This window comes from Protomyctophum bolini (genome assembly GCF_963924005.1).
Source record: "Protomyctophum bolini genome assembly, chromosome: 11".
NCBI classification, from domain to species: domain Eukaryota; kingdom Metazoa; phylum Chordata; class Actinopteri; order Myctophiformes; family Myctophidae; genus Protomyctophum; species Protomyctophum bolini.
The window spans coordinates 30595214-30613367 of NC_137872.1; the positions used below are offsets into that span (position 1 = coordinate 30595214).

The 18154-nt window shown below is 43.7% G+C and overlaps 1 protein-coding gene across 1 annotated transcript in view; it reads left to right on the top strand.

The window, feature by feature from the left end:
* Positions 1-18154, top strand: part of baiap3 (BAI1 associated protein 3) — a gene marked incomplete at both ends in the record, with an annotated part of 55125 nt that overhangs the window by 25080 nt on the left and 11891 nt on the right. The window contains 10 exons of the mRNA XM_080775930.1: positions 965-1068; positions 1206-1323; positions 1983-2107; positions 4941-5031; positions 5622-5678; positions 6136-6233; positions 6475-6526; positions 7765-7916; positions 8149-8272; positions 17705-17845. Of these exons, the coding sequence (XP_080632056.1) occupies positions 965-1068; positions 1206-1323; positions 1983-2107; positions 4941-5031; positions 5622-5678; positions 6136-6233; positions 6475-6526; positions 7765-7916; positions 8149-8272; positions 17705-17845 (1062 nt within the window). The remainder of the gene's footprint in view (positions 1-964; positions 1069-1205; positions 1324-1982; positions 2108-4940; positions 5032-5621; positions 5679-6135; positions 6234-6474; positions 6527-7764; positions 7917-8148; positions 8273-17704; positions 17846-18154) is intronic.

Genomic DNA, 18154 nt, shown 5'->3' on the forward strand with positions numbered 1-18154 from the left:
TCGACTCTTGGTGACATGCTGCTGTGGCGATTTAAAACCGATCTTTGTCTGTTTTGGTGGTGTTGGTCCATGTGAGGCAGCCTAGCTCATGGACTGATTTAAGATGCTTTATTAGATTTGCATTGCTCTTCTTGGCTGTGGACAATGCTTTATGTCCGCCACATAAGTTGCATTTCACCTCAATGTTTTTGTCGCAAGTACTCAAAATAATGCTTGTATTTCCAACCCACAAAGCATCCGATCTCGCTGACATCCGCATTTGCCATTGTAGGGTGTGGTAATAATGTTTGTTCAACCGGCGTTTTAGTGTGTACGCGTTACAAGGGTTTGTGTGTCTGTGACTCTGGTGTTTACCACAGCAATAAGAGTAAGACCCGCCCTACTCTGTCAGACTGTCTCTGATTGGCTATTTGGCTTACCCTGAAATCTGGCCCTACGTTAGCCAACCAATGACCTCTTCTGCGAGTGAGAAGCCATGTGTGCTCAGAGGCTAGTATGAGAGCACAAACTGTCAACACACAGAGAGCGCTCTCTCAGCAGTCAGCACAGAGCCTGTATGACAGATAGACTCACGGCGCTGCATGGGGAGAATTTTCACTTTGATCACATAAGTTGACATAATAACGCCATAATGCGGGTAACGCACGCACAATAACTATAACGCCGTTATGGAATGGGGAAATGTAAAGCGTTAGGTTACAAGTTACTGCAAAAAGTAGTTTCGTTAGGTAACGTAACGTGATGTAAGGGCGTTAGTTACAACACTGCTAACTAGTAACTAAAGTTTTGAAATACATGTAGTGGAGTAAAAGTGCAGTATAGTGGAATAGAGAAGTGTTGTTGGATATTGGAAATACTTAACTCAAGTAAAGTCAAATTACCTCAAAATTGTACTTAGTAAATGTTCATTTCCAGTTAATATCACTGACCACTGTAACGCTATAAACCATCGTGCTTATTGCAGAGGGAGCCATATAATTGGAACGGGCAGGTTAGTCCCCTGGCATGGACCGTGCTTTCCCATCATGCCGTGCAAACTGATCTCTCACCCCTGCAGCAGGCAATTACGTGAGTAAAGGACGGGAGGGAAAAGATCAAATTTGCCGCAACAGATATCACGTAATTGTATATTACAATATATGACACATGATAACACCCAAAGTATTGTTCATCATCCGAGGAGTTTAAATGTGTTTTTGCTGCAGTCGCTGGCATTGCTACAGCAGCCACCACCGCAGCCAGAGGCTGTGCTACTCCCTCCTGCTGCGCCTGCTGAGGACCATGGACGCCGAGTGGGATCCCGTGGCTGTCAGGGGAGACCTGGTAGGTGGTTTGGTTTGCCCAGGTGCCCATGTGTTCAGGAGAGGAGAAAATAATGTGTTTTTTATTCATGTATTATCCAAAAATGAGATAATAGCACAGGCAGACTCTTCACATACTACTAGAGCATGTCTGAAATAAATGTCAGAGCTGAAATCGACATGTAAATATGAAATAAATGATTCCCTGCTTTCATATGACGTGAAAGGAACGAAAATTAAAAACATTTCAATGACCTAGCCTCAGTCAGAAACGGTCACATATGTGTACGTATAAGTACAGTACTTACGTGCATGTGCAAGGGCGGCTGTGGCTCAGAAGGTAGAGCAGGTAGTCCAATGATCCCTGGGTCGGTGGTTCGAATCCCGGCTCCTCCTGTCCACATGTCGAAGTGTCATTGGGCAAGACACTGAACCCTACATTGCCTCAAATGAGTTGGTCGGTGTGAGCTTGCCACCATTGGTGTGTGAATGTGGGAAGTGAGGACGCTGGCGTCGACTGTTCGCCACTTCACCTCCCAATGTATGAATGAATGAACCATTGTAAAGCCCTTTGAGCACTTGGAAAAGTGCTATAAAATGCAATTCATTATGTACTTGGTTACTTTCCACCACTAGCTATAATAACCTCAGGCTCCTCCTCCTCCATCCTGTGTCCAATAGGAGAGGCAGCTGTCAGACAGCTTCCGGCTGTACACAGAACACTGCCTGAGTCTGATGAAGAACATGCGTCAGGTGTTCCCCACAACCAGTCCTGCTGCCATCGCACGCTACGAGCTCATGCTAAGGTAAAGACACGCTACGAGCTCATGCTAAGGTAAAGAAACGCTACGAGCTCATGCTAAGGTAAAAACACGCTACGAGCTCATGCTAAGGTAAAAACAAGTCTCCCACCAACCACCTTCCTCTTGCCACGTCATGCGGGAGGCATACTGGTACACATTAGTCCGACGTACCAATAGTCCGACATACGTGGGCGGTCATGACTCACTCGTGGCTTCCGTCGTTCTGTGTGCGTTTAGGGTTAGGTTAGGGCGTCGGACTGTTAGGACGTCGGACTATTGCGGGTCGGACGTCGCACCATAATGGTAAAAAAAAAGGTCAAATGTTTAGAACAAATCTTCATTAATTTAAGTGTTAACTGAGATATACAGTAGTACCTGAGATATAGCCTATTTGCCCCTAATATTACATCAATAATTTCAAAACTTATGTTTTGTTCTATGACAACACAAAGAAAGCATTAGTTTTAAACCCACTGGGTACCCCTTTGTTTCCATTGTGTGCATGTGAAGGTTAGCCAAGTAGACTTACCACAATGGCTGAAATAGACCTTGTGGGGGGGACTATGCGCTGTCAAGAGACAGTTGAGAACAAAGCAGTGTTCAATATCAGGTAAAAGAACTGCCAGTACTCACAGAAATGTCCTTGAGGTACTTTTAATTAAAGGTAGTCACGGATAAACCACCAATGCGTCTCGGCATAAGTCTAACTCTGTGTGATAATTATTATCACGCTGAGGAAGGCTTCACTTTAAGTACCTGAAGCATATTTCTGTGAGTTCCGCCAGTTCTTTTCCTGATATTGAACTCTTTTGAGCTGTGCTAGTCCAGCTGTACAGTGAATAGAGTCACTTACACTGAGTTGTGCTTGCACTAAAGAAGACAGGTGCGCATGCCGTCAGGATTGGCCTTGAGGGAGCGATGTGTCGACGTGAAACCAGCTTCTGCATGCCGACTCCGCGTCGTCCAATATGTCACACACCGATAGGGTGAGAAGCCGTTATGATCATTCGGCCGTCGCCAGCGCAGCTCTGTCAAAATTTGGACTTGCCTGTAGATGTGCTATTTTCACTATATCATTTCCCTTCGTAGAAATGTAGTGGAGTCAAAAGTACAATATTTGTACTGTGGTGGAGTGAAAGTCATTAGTATTCAAAATTACAAACACTCAAGTAAAATACAGAGACCCAGATAAGTAAATTGAGTATGAGTGCTCTTGCTGTCCACGTGGAAGTGCCCTTGGGCAAGACACTGAAACCCTACACTGCCTCCCAATGAGTCGGTAGGTGCTAGCTCGCCACCATTGGCTGTTTGCCACTTCACCTCCCGATGTATGAATGAATGAGACATTGTAAAGTGCTTATTTGAGTGCTTAGAAAAGCGCTATAATAAAAATGCAATTCATTACAACCTCTCTCACCCCACGTTAGCAGCAGGAGAAGAAAGAATAGGAGCACATTCACTCTCTCAGGTCACGTTCTGTGCAGGATGTCTCTGTGGAACTGGACAATTATTATTAAAGCTTGCAGCGACCAAACATATCATTTTGGGGGACCTTGACATGAAAACCGGTGAGCAGCACCATTGATATAGCAACACAGGTGTTTTCAGAAAACTGATTTAGAAGACATTTGTAGACACTTTGGCCTCAGGTCTTAATGGCTTAAGGAACCTGTTCCACCTCAGTGATAAGACACTTTTCTAATAAAAGACGGTCTGATTGTTGCCGTGTCCTCTCTGTGCGGCCTGCCCCCCCCCCAGGGCACCATCTAACCTGGGAGGATACTGGAGTGGAAGAGTCAATATCCAGTTGGGACTTTTCCAATAAGATTTACAGCTCGGTCCACAGATTGACACTTGAAGAGAGATCTCATATCGCTCAAAGACACACGAGCACCCATGTGCACACACACGCACGCACAGGAACGCACACACAGGAATGCACGCACGTGCGCGCACACACACACACACACACACACACACACTTTTTTCTCTCATTCACATAGTTATTCAAATTCATACTATATACGTCTTGTCTTGCTTAAATCTGAGAGATCAGGTTGCTTTTGCAAGAGCTTTAAGGGCCCTATTTTCGACAGTGCCTTACCCTTTATCCCTAAACTTCTTTTCCTTTTTTGAGGGGCGTTAGCCCCTCCTATATACAGCTTTTGTCCCCACACGTCTCAATATTTTCCATTGACAAATATGACGTAAATTTGTACGATGACTTCACACAGGTTTTTTTAGGGGCTACTCCTAGCTACTCCTATGCACAGCTTTGTGTGTGTGTTTGTACCACGGAATGTGATGATTTGATTGGCTGATCACGGAATGTGATGATTTGATTGGCGTGTGTGATTTTTACTATTTTAAACTAGCATGTACATCGACACGCTGTGAGCTTGTAAAACGCCTATTTGTCTTTTTGAGTGGTGCAACCACTCCTACAACCAGCAATGTCTGTGTACACCTATGTGTTGTTCACCCATGTATGTGACGTTAATGAGCACCAGTATATGACTATTAGTTCCAGTAGGGGGCGCCAGAAACAGAGAGAGGGATAGTGCTGCTCTGTTGCCTGCTAATGAGAGAGAGGGGTATTTCAAAGGGGTATTTGATTGACCTTATAAACTATAAAGCCTCATAGACAATGCAAGACCAGCAGGAAGGTTTAATAGTAAAGCACATTTCAACGATGCCATGCAAGTGAGCTTCACGTAAAACGTTAAGCAAAGGAAACCCATTTCAACAAATATCCATAAATAAATCATAAATATGTTTTGACTCAAATAATCTTTTTATTTTTCTGGACTTTTCTCTCTCTCCATGTACATGATAGGGGAATTGGATGCATGCAGACCATGCAGGCATTTAAGATAGTATGTCCACTTCGAAACGAACTACATTTGGACATTACCACCGCTGTCAAGGTAATCTTCTAACTATAAATGCACCGTGTGTGTGTGTGTGTGTGTGTGTGTGTGTGTGTGTGTGTGTAATCCACGTAACTTGAGAACCGTTCGCCCCACCGACTTCAAATTCGACACACGCGTTCCACACCCCCACAGGGAGAGCAGTGCCCGGTGTCGAGTCGGTCGGACCCACGGTTGTCCAGAACCGCCCCAAAAAGGCCTCTTCCCGGGCTTTAGACAGGACCCTCACCCAGTACCCAGTGTCCATATATATATGGACACCATATATAGTATGGAGCTGCCCTGTTCTGATATCATGCTGACGTCTGCATAGACTCCATATTTGGGCATGCCTGACAAAGAACTCCATATATAGGCATAAAAGGGACACAGACATAATATCTGGGTGGGGCATTCATTTCCAACTTGCATCGTTCCAAGTAGGCCAGTACTGCTGTATAGAGACTCCAATGGGCACCGCTCTAGTTAATAATATTATTATTATTATTAACAACAACAATAATAATAATGATAATCTGAGGTAATCTATGACATTAAATGAGTGGATTTATTTTCATATCTTAATAATCACGCAATTATTTCAACAGAAGGGAACTGCAGAGTGGTATGAAAGCATCATTGCACAATACAAGCCGGAGGAGGGGGTAAGTTTATTTTGACTGGAACACAATGAAACATGTTTATTATATAATAATATATATAGCTTACTCAATTCCGGTGTTTCTCGAAGTTTGCAATTTCAATGACGGCCATATAACTCTGAAAGAGTGCACAAATTGATAATCACTGTTCTATTCTGAATAGTCAGTCCAATCAAGGTCTGATTTCCGAATAAAAGTTCTCCGCTCTGCCTCCGTGTTTACGTTGCCGTGTCGATATTCTTTGTCGGATCATTGATTTTGTTTCACATGCAGCCGTGTAATAAGCTAGCCGGCATGCAGCGACATACAAGGTCATTACCGCAGAATAAACACAGGCAACGGTTTGGTTTCCATTAATGATCGTCTCTCGTTGTGTGTGTGTGTGTGTGTGTGTGTGTGTGTGTGTGTGTGTGTGTGTGTGTGTGTGTGTGTGTTTTGCGTCCCATAATAATAACTGCAGCCACTTGACGAGCAGCTGAAGAGGAGGGTTCAGGTGGTGGACGCCGTGTGCTCTGACCTGCAGAGAGCACACGCTGTCTACAACCAGCTCTTCCACAGGTGCGTGCGCGCCAATACACACTTCACTGCACGTGCAGCACGGCTCCATTATGGTTCCGCACTTGTACACTATCAGAGTGTACGGAGTACAGTGTGGCTCAGCTCTCAAACAGCGCACGTGCGAGCCTGCGTGCCCGCCCGCCCGCCCGCGTGCGTGCGTGGGTGCGTGCGTGCGTGTGAATTCATTAGCGGACTGACTTGCATTTTAACCTTTGTCTTTGTCTGTTTGACCCTCTCACAGTGCTGTGAAGGTAGATTACTTCAGCATCTCGTACAGACAGCTGGAGAAACTGGTATGCCATTATTAAGGATAACATAATGATATGTTGTTGTTGTGGATGGTTCTCAACCTGTGGTCCGGAACACCACCAGTGGTCCTATGGAGGGGGTCCCGCACCCAGTTGGTAACCAAATGGACCCTTATAGATCTTCAACTCTTGAGAGTGTAAAATGATTGTTAATCGTCTGCATTTACTTAATTTACTTAAAGTCTACACAATTAGACATTGTAGAAGAATTGTAATGTTCATAAAGGTTTGCCTGTTGTCTCTATGGTACATCAATACAGCATGGAATTGTGGCCAACAACAACAACAAAATATATTATAAATATTGGGTCTGAGAGGCTAAATATCATGGAATAGTGGTCCGTGGCGCAAATGCTGAATAAATAATGGACCTGATAGGAAAAGGGTTGAAAACCATTGCAATACAGTGAGTGTACATATGCATTACGTATTGTAACACATTATTATGTGATATTACTTTTGTGACTGACATAGTAATATGGTGCTTTTTGTGTTTGTTTGTCGGCCATTCGCTATTTATACTACATTTCAGTGGGGACCAGAATACTCCATGATTCATTCAAACTAATTAAACACACAATGCCCCATAATGACGAAGTGAAAACACATTCTGGAAGGCTAGCTGGCAAAACATGCAAAAAATAAATGCAAACTAAAACATCTGGCAGATTTCAGTCCAGGCAATGGCATCTATTTCAACATCAGTTACCCCATTCATCCAGAATGAGGTGAAACTTCAATGGGAAATAATAACTCCTAAAATGAAATATGGCAGATCTTTCTTTCTTTATTTTTGCATCTACATTTCCTGGCATTTTCCATGGCATCGTGAACTCAGTAATCAGCAAGGCATACAAATATATATATGTTTTCCCCACCTCCTCCCAAGGGGGTCAAGCTGGGATGAAAATAGATCTTCCAGCATGCCACTGAGCGACAAAATGCATCCACATGAAAAAGACGTTTACCGACAACAAAATCGATGTTTAAAACTGGCCATCTCAATCTCAATAACTGCCCTGCATGTGAGGCTGGCATGTCTGTCTGTGCTGGATGGACATACACGTACTGCAAGATAAATGGCACCAAAGTGCCGCGCTATGAGCTTTTAGATCTGCTATTTTTCAACAGGTGAAGTTTAAAATAATGGTTAACGTTGGTGACACAGACGCGGCGGCCTCAGGCCTAAACGGGTTGGCTCTTTGTGCTCCTCCTCCACGCAGGTCGCGGACGACATGAACGTGGCCATGGAGAGGGTGTGTGGGACACTGGAGACGGAGGGCTCCAGGCTCACGCCCGCCATGGGAGAGACCATCTTCGAGCTCTTCATGACCCTGAAAACAATCAAAGGCTTCCGAGAGTTCCTCCCTCTCAAGTTAGTCACCCTTTATTTCCCCCTCACTCCAATTATGCCGTTCACATTAGCCTGTCAGAGAAACGCATCGATTTTTGGAATCGTTTAGTGAGTCACAATTTAGCGTAGACGGGTGATTTCAGACAGTGAAGCTTATATGTCATGTCTTGGTTTTTGCGTGTGTGTGTGTGTGTGTGTGTGCACGTGTGCACGTGTTCGTGTGTGCGTGTTCGTGTTCGTGTGCGTTTTCCAGGGATGGTAAACTGTTGGCCTTGATGGGCTTTCACAACTGGTTCAAGACATCCATCCATAAGTGGCTGCAAATTGTCCATGAGAAGTCATGCGACAGGATTCACCGAGCTGTGGAAATTGACAAGGTAGGAGAGGAGCTCGTACCTCTGTCTCTCTTCATACTCCACCTCCGTCTAGGAGGGCTCCCAACCGTCCTTTGAATTTTCACTTGATTTCATTTCAACCTTTATTTAGGAACACACTGAGGGCTGGGACCCTCTTTTTCAGTGGTGCCGAGATTACAAAAAAACAAAACAACAATAATGTAAAAATTAAGGGGGGAAAAATAGATGAATAAAATAACATTTCATCACATAGTTTACCAGTAACACGCCTGAGGGCGAGAAGCACGCATCCGCCTCGTTTGACGGCAGACTGCTGGGAGAGCGCTGGCGCTTTGGCACGGGGGGGTCAGATCACCATGGAATGAATTCTGTACAGGCCATATAAGGAGCATGTCTTCAGTGTACAGGGTTTGATGAGGTCAGATCAACATATGGAATGTCCATACAGTATATGGAGATCTAAGGGTGGTAGCGGGGACATTCTCTTGAGTGTACAGGGTTTGATGAGGGCCCTCTGTAATGGCCCCCACACACTGTAGGAGTTTTAAAGTTGTCGGTGAGTCATCAGATCGTTATGGAGTCTTTTTTTTTAATTGACTGTCATTATATCGTTGTGCCTTTCACACTTTTTTTTCCAAATCATTTTGACATCTCACGCACGTGCAGGATACCGTGATACAAGCACGAGACCGACAAAGACGCCTCTCTCTCTCTCTCTCTTTGTGCATGCCACACACAGGAATAACCAGGCTACACGGCGAAATGTTTGTGACAGCGTGTAGCCTACGTGGGCTGCAGCGAGACAGAACATTAAATCTTGATTTTCATGAAATAACTCTCTGTCTCTCTCCGCACGCACGCGCGTGCGCTCGCACACACACACAGAGCGCACAACGTCCAAAAGTTTTCTCCGATATGCGGTTTTATCAACATTATTCAAGTGAAATGAGTTGGTTATGGTTTTATAGACTATTTAACAGCAACATTGGGCTAATATAGCTACCATGTACGACACAGGACAGGGAATAAAGGTTATATATATTATCACCTGATCATCTATCGATACAGTCGACACGACAGACAGACAGTATCAGTGAGCACAGCTGTCCTGTGCTCTCATTGGCTGTAATACAGGACTTCTCGGGACGCGGTTGCAATCCATTTCATACTGTACGATGTCCAGTCGGCGACAGAGCCAAATATCAAACCTGCTTGATATTCAGAAACATTAGCCCGGACAGCTGTGCTCACTGATACTGTCTGTCTGTCTGCTTGCCGTCATGATAATATATATAACCTTTATTCCCTGTCCTGTGTCGTACATGCAGGCTATATTAGTCCAATGTTGCTGTTAAATAGTCTATAAAACCATAACCAACTCATTTCACTTGAATAATGTTGAACTCCCAATTAAAGCTTTTATAGATAAATAAGAACCAACGCTAAGAACCTCCTAGTCGCAAGTACAGTATGTACAGTATGTAACAAGGGAGGGCCAACCAACCATATTGTACAGTATGCAACAAGGGAGGGCCACCCAACCATATTGTACAGTATGTAACAAGGGAGGGCCACCCAACCATATTGTACAGTATGTAACAAGGGAGGGCCAACCAACCATATTGTACAGTATGTAACAAGGGAGGGCCAACCAACCATATTGTACAGTATGTAACAAGGGAGGGCCACCCAACCATATTGTACAGTATGTAACAAGGGAGGGCCAACCAACCATATTGTACAGTATGTAACAAGGGAGGGCCAACCAACCATATTGTACAGTATGTAACAAGGGAGGGCCAACCAACCATATTGTACAGTATGTAACAAGGGAGGGCCAACCAACCATATTGTACAGTATGTAACAAGGGAGGGCCAACCATATTGTACAGTATGTAACAAGGGAGGGCCAACCATATTGTACAGTATGTAACAAGGGAGGGCCAACCAACCATATTGTACAGTATGTAACAAGGGAGGGCCAACCAACCATATTGTACAGTATGTAACAAGGGAGGGCCAACCAACCATATTGTACAGTATGTAACAAGGGAGGGCCAACCAACCATATTGTACAGTATGTAACAAGGGAGGGCCAACCAACCATATTGTACAGTATGTAACAAGGGAGGGCCAACCATATTGTACAGTATGTAACAAGGGAGGGCCAACCATATTGTACAGTATGTAACAAGGGAGGGCCAACCAACCATATTGTACAGTATGTAACAAGGGAGGGCCAACCAACCATATTGTACAGTATGTAACAAGGGAGGGCCAACCAACCATATTGTACAGTATGTAACAAGGGAGGGCCAACCAACCATATTGTACAGTATGTAACAAGGGAGGGCCAACCAACCATATTGTACAGTATGTAACAAGGGAGGGCCAACCATATTGTACAGTATGTAACAAGGGAGGGCCAACCATATTGTACAGTATGTAACAAGGGAGGGCCAACCAACCATATTGTACAGTATGTAACAAGGGAGGGCCAACCAACCATATTGTACAGTATGTAACAAGGGAGGGCCAACCAACCATATTGTACAGTATGCAATGGTAGGAATTGTCCCTTATTTGGAAACTAAAACACGTCTCCCTCATTGATCTAATAATAAGGGACACACTTTGATCAAGTTATGTTTGAATCAATCAATGGAACACCACAACCAGACAGCTTATGCAGTTTCTTAAACCCTCTAGACGTAGTAAACTGGACCTGAGCTGTCTCCATGCGTTGTTGATGTATTTGTGCTTTACTTATGTATGTGTCAAATATCCAGTACTTTTACTCACGTACATTTTGAATTGCGGACTTCATACTTGTATCATATATGCAAGAGATGCAATATTGATGCTTTTACTGAGGTAAAACACGAGTACTCGAGCACCCCCAGGAGGTTCAGAGCCAAGCGGTTATATATCCTATGTGATGATTCTATAACATTGTGTTTTGTTCAGAAGGGATCTGTGTATAAATAAAGACGGATGGTTTATTATTAGCCCTTTCCAACATGACGGGCTGCAGAGCCCTATACTGAGCTATGCTGTTTGTATACGCTGTGTCCCGTTCTCTCCAGATCTCCGACACACACAGTCATTCTAAACACATTGCTGTCATTGTCAATGTCTCCGTATAATGTGCAAAGTCTGATGGTTTTTATTCCCGGCGTCCGTTATGTTTCATCACCGGTCAATCAAAGGCTATGATTCCAAATCCAAATGTAACTGCCGGCTTTCCACTGCCTATACGCCACACTAATGAGTCCATTCAATTGCTTTACAGACAGAGAATGAGACAGAGAGAGAGAATGGAGAATAGATGGAGGCATTTAGCAGTCGTATTTATTTACTTGCAAGTGTGTCTCTCTCTCTCTCTCTGTCTCTCTCAAACACACACACACACACACACACACACACACACACACACACACACACACACTCCTTCCTTTAGCATGTATTCCCGTTGCAGCGCAGGCTAAATGAAAGATGTTATGTGGTGAGCATGATGACGGCTAGGCTAATAATAGAGGGTCAGTTGTGCTCAGCGGGGACGAATTAGACCATTAACCTTTTCTGTGTGCATCAGAGACCCAGAAACCACACACACACACACACACACACACACACACACACACACACACACACACACACACACACCTTCATGCATGAGAGAATCAGGAACCACACACACACACACACACACACACACACACCTTCACCTTCACATGCACAGCGTACATAACGTAACTTAGACTATAGGCAAAGCGGAACGCACTGAACACAAGCTCAGATCAGAGGCAGCAGATCATGGGCTAAGGCTCCACTCCTTGCCCGGTCATTTGTGCGAATCAGTGCCATTAATGAAACCGAATTTCTCCTCATAGCGTTGTCCAACTACAGTGTGTCCCTGTATGCCGTAGCCTGTACCACAGTATGTATACTGTGTATTACAGCATGCCGTAGCCTATACCATGCTGTGTAACTGTCCCAGAATGAGAGACAGTGGTTTCAGGTATAAACTTCAATTATATAAAATATGGTTTTTATGATGATCATACTTGGATAAAAAGGTTGATTTCATTATGAATAAATAGAATTTAAGAATGGCAACAAATATGTCAAAGGGTTATATTACAAGGTAAAAATACACCCTTTGAAGGGAGTCACATGATCAGAGTTGTCATGTCATTCACATGACGTCACCTGTCAGTAAGGGTCAGAGGTTGAATGGACTTCCTGGAGAAAAGCTGTATGTTTTGGGAACGTCTGAGAGAGAGACGATATTAATCAATCTGCACATGGTTCAAAGGCGCACACGGTATATTCTTTGTGATTTCATTGTGATGTGTTGTTGTGGATTGTTCAATATTTCTGTAATGTAGAACTATAGACTTTGTTTAATCAATTGAATGCACACGTGTAATGACTCAAAACTGAACAAAATGTCATTGTTTCCTTATTCTAGTTTTCACGGTGTCTTGGTGACTGGAGGATTTGAAAGTTGCAATACGAATAAAACCAATATCAGACATCTGTATGATGCGTGGACATACTTGAACCTGTACAGTTACAGTGAAAACGTCACGCCCAGCGTGGTTCACCAGAGAAAACGGCATGCCAGCGTGGTCCCAGAGGGATTTAGAGAATGTAACACGGCACGCCAACATTGTGGAAAAGAGACTGACATAAGTGGAACATTACTAACGTGTCGCTGGCTCGCGGACGCAGAGAGAACGTCCAACGAGAGGAAGTAATAAGTATGCCTTGAACAACTGAAGCAGTGGCGCGGTGTTACCAAGAGAGGTCAGCATCGATCCAGCGTACACTACAGCTCCACAAGAGACTTTGTTATCCAAGCGCAAGAACGTGTCGTTGTCTCGCGGACGCGGAGAGAACGTCCAAAGAGAGAAAAGACAGTACGCTTTGAACAACTGAAACAGTGGCGCGGTGTCACCAAGAGAGTGCAGCGTCGATCCAGCGTGCACTACATCTCCACAAGAGACTTTGTTATCCAATCAAGATTGCATCATCATTCCAGACGTCAAGGTTTGACAGTAAACAACAAATAAATATATATAGTTAAACTATTGACAAGAAAATTAAACAAACAAACAAAAAGGTTATAAAGAAATGTATGCATAAGAAGAAAAGAAAGAAAAAAAATATATATATATGTTGCATTGCTATGCATACTTTCCATTTTTGTGTTTAACATTTAATTATAGCATTGATAATGGGAAATGGCTGTGACCAGAGCACACAAGGTTTATTTTGAGGTATAAGGTATACACAGTTTTAGTTCAATTTGTACAAAGTTGCATTTAAGAGTTTGAGTATTTACTATAAGTTAATGGTATATACAGCAGGTTATAAAACAGAATTATGCCTGGCCAAGAAGATGAGAAAGAAATCGAGTCCCTTCAAATAGAATATAACAAACTAAAAGAACAACTTAAAGCAGAATGTGATGTTAAAGAGAGAGAAAGCCTAGAAATACTAATAGGTGAAACTCATGCCAAACTACAAATACTACAAGTCTCATCAAAACAAGCTAGTAGGAAATCTAGTAGAGTGAGAACGCTAACTCCAAAAATGCAGGAACTGGAAAAACAAGAGGTTTTCAGAATGGAGAATAGATTTAGCGCTCTGTATCACAATTGGAAGGGTTATGTGAAATTGGTACGTACAAATCTGAAATTTGAGTGCCTGGACAGTGACTTGACCGAAATGAGGGACCAGATTGAAGCGTCCGAAACAAAATTGAAAGATGCGTATAATAACATAAGAGCACAGTCGACACCTTCTACGGAGATTAGGAGAAAAATAGATGGCTGTGTAGCCCTAACAGGAGAGCTGATGGAGCTCTTAAAATTACGCCAGGGAAAGGTAGGATTGGTGTTTAATGTTGAGGAAGAAATGACAAGACTCGATGCAGTGTTTGACCAAGAATATGCCCAGTCCTTAATAGAGACTATATCAACTCAATCTGATGGGAGGCAACACTCAAAACATGGATCAGAACACTCAAATGCTTCAGCAAAATTTGCGGATTGTTCAGCAGAATTGCCTGGATATGCCCAGTCCTTATTAGAGACTATATTAACTCAATCTGATGGGAGGCAACACTCAAAGCATGGATCAGAACACTCAAATGTTTCAGCAAAAATTGCGGAATGTACAGCAGAATTGGCTGCGAAACAAGCAGAAATGGACATGGCGGATGTTATTGCTGCACAAAAACAAGCTATGGCGGCACAGCAACAAGATATGGCAGCGCAGCAACAAGCTATGGCAGCACAGCAACAAGCTATGGCAGCACAGCAACGTGCTAAGCAAGCAGATATGGCAGCACAGCTCAAAAAGCTAGAAAATCAGAGGGACATTAAAGTACTAACTGCCAAGCTTAAGGCATACTCGGAAGTAGACTCAAGCGAGGGCTCTGAGAGATCAGTTCGTAGCAAAATGGCCATTCATCAGCCAGTACCAAAAAATGAAAGAACAATAAAAAGCGAAAACAAGACAGACATACAAAGTGCAAGCAAGAAAGAAATAAAAAGTGAAGGAACGTGTAAGGACTATGTACAGTCAAACAGTACCAACAATGAAGTGTCATTAGTTCAAGCCCTTCATGACACAATGGTGCTTACCAGACTACCTGCACCTGAGCCCTCCATCTTTACAGGCGACCCACTGAACTTCTTAGAGTGGAGCACGAGCTTCAAGGCATTAATTGAACGCCGCTGCACAAACACAGCAGACAGGCTCTTTTACTTGCAAAAATATGTCGGAGGAGAGGCACGTTCTGTGTTGGAGGGAAGCTTCTTCAGGAAGGATGAAGAAGCCTATGATCAGGCATGGGAGGCACTGAATGAACGCTATGGCCATCCCTTTATAATCCAGCGTGCCTTTAGAGATAAACTGAAGAACTGGCCAAAGATTGGTTCACGAGAGTCAATTAAACTAAGACAGTTTGGTGATTTTCTTAAAGCTTGCAGCAATGCCATACCACATGTGAAGGGGCTTCAATCGTTGAACGACTGGGAAAAGAATCAAGAGATGCTCCACAAACTCCCTGACTGGGTGACCTCTCGGTGGAATCGCATAGTCTCAAAATGCCTAAAAGAAAATGAGGATTACCCTAGTTTCAAAGAATTTGCAGAGTTTATAGCACAAGAAGCATATATTGCATGCAATCCAGTGAGCTCTTTTCATGCGCTGAAACATATGGAAGAGAGGCAATCCAAAGACATTACGCATCCAAAGGCAAACGTGTTGGTCACAAACTTAAGTACCAGAGATGAGCCAAAAATGGTGGCAAAGACACACAGTGCTGGAGGGAGTAGTTCGGAGGACACTTCTGAAGACGAGGAAGTAAAATCTCCCTCAGCCTCCTCAAACACAGTCAAATGTATATGCTGTGGAGAGAACCACTTCATCTACAAATGCAAGACGTTCTGTGACAAGACTCTTGAGGATAAGAAAAAGTTCATATTCGAAAATAACCTATGTTTTGGATGTCTTCGAAGAGGACATGTATCGAAAACCTGCAAGCAAAAGGCCACTTGCAACATATGTAAGAAATACCATCCGACACCCCTTCATGAAAACCGTCCGGTTGGAGATGAATCATCTTCTCAGCTTGAGCAAGTAGAAGAAAGCACCTCATCCCTTTCATGTTGTGTAAACAGAGGTGATGGTGGGAGCACATCCATGATAGTGCCTGTATGGCTTTCCTCGACCACCACCCCTGAAACAAGGCCGCTCCTAGTGTATGCCCTATTGGACACCCAGAGTAGCAACACCTTTGTGGACAAGGAGGTGTGTGAGAGAATGGGGGCAGTTATGGAACCAGTTAAGTTAAGGCTTACCACTATGATGGGAAAAGACTCCATTGTTAATAGTGGAAAAGTTAGTGGGCTAAGAGTTAGAGGAGTTGACTCAGAAAGTCATGTTGACTTGCCACCAGCTTATACCAGGGATTTTATCCCACATGAGCGTTCACAAATTCCCACCTCAGAGACGGCCAAAGGGTGGAAGCATCTGGAAGGCATAGCATACGAAATGACAGGGCTGATGGATTGCAAGGTAGGGTTACTAATTGGGTTTGACTGCGCAAAAGCATTGGCACCACGGAGAGTTATCACAGGAGGTGACTACGAGCCGTATGCTATAAAGACTGACTTAGGATGGAGCATCGTTGGCAGCATACCACAGAAAGTAAAGAAGACAGAGGCGACTGTTCTGTGTCATCGGATATCAGTCAAGGAACTTCTGCCAATGACACCAGCTGCTGTCATCAGAACCCTTGAAGCAGTCAACAAAATAGAGACAGTGGAAGACAGAGACATGAAGGAGACACCTGAGAGAAGGAGATTACATGTTCACAAGTTCATATCCAACAACAGAGAAGTGTTGGAGTCAAGTCCTGACAGTAAGCAAGCCAGTGGAGTTACAGAGGGGGATCCTGGCAAGCTCCCAACCAAGCCAGTGGTGGGAGTACATTGGAATGTGAACAGTCGCATTCACCATCTTAGAGAGGTGCCAAATGGGCATTATAATACCTGTGTGGATGTGGAGGGAAGAAAAGCGAAAAGTGTTTCATTTTTACCTATGAGGGTTAAAGGACTTGACCTAAGAGTTAAGAGGTCGGTTCAGGAAATTACTGAATGTATTACAAATATGTAAACCCTAAATTGCAGTAATTGGTGGGAGTGTAACTGTCCCAGAATGAGAGACAGTGGTTTCAGGTATAAACTTCAATTATATAAAATATGGTTTTTATGATGATCATACTTGGATAAAAAGGTTGATTTCATTATGAATAAATAGAATTTAAGAATGGCAACAAATATGTCAAAGGGTTATATTACAAGGTAAAAATACACCCTTTGAAGGGAGTCACATGATCAGAGTTGTCATGTCATTCACATGACGTCACCTGTCAGTAAGGGTCAGAGGTTGAATGGACTTCCTGGAGAAAAGCTGTATGTTTTGGGAACGTCTGAGAGAGAGACGATATTAATCAATCTGCACATGGTTCAAAGGCGCACACGGTATATTCTTTGTGATTTCATTGTGATGTGTTGTTGTGGATTGTTCAATATTTCTGTAATGTAGAACTATAGACTTTGTTTAATCAATTGAATGCACACGTGTAATGACTCAAAACTGAACAAAATGTCATTGTTTCCTTATTCTAGTTTTCACGGTGTCTTGGTGACTGGAGGATTTGAAAGTTGCAATACGAATAAAACCAATATCAGACATCTGTATGATGCGTGGACATACTTGAACCTGTACAGTTACATGCTGTGTGTGTGTGTGTGTGTGTGTGTGTGTGTGTGTGTGTGTGTGTGTGTGTGTGTGTGTGTGTGTGTGTGTGTGTGTGTGTGTGTGTGTGTGTGTGTGTGTGTGCGTGCGTGTGTGTGTGTGTGTGTGTGACAGCTGGAGCCTGTGCAGCAGGCCAAACACAGCTCGTCAGCGGTGGAAGTGACAGTGTGCTTCAGCCAGGTGCGTCAGATCTGGTCCCAGCTGGCCTGGCCCGACTCCGCTGGGGCCTTCATCTTTGTCACGCGCTTGACGGACGTGAGTACCCCCGCCCCTGCCAAAACACTTTTACAAAAGTTATGCAAACTCACGCATGCATGCACGCACGCAGGCAGGCACACACACACACACACACACACACACACACACACATTTTTTGGAAGGCCTTTGTTTTGTTTTTGACATGTTTACCCTAACCAGAAAGCCAAAAAATCTACAAGCCGGATCTACAAGCTCGCAAATGTCAGCCAGTGTTCTCTCCCCGGTAACACTAACACCTCAGTGGGAGAGCGGCCACTGAGGTGTTAGTGTGTACACACTTGACTATACAGACACACACATACACAA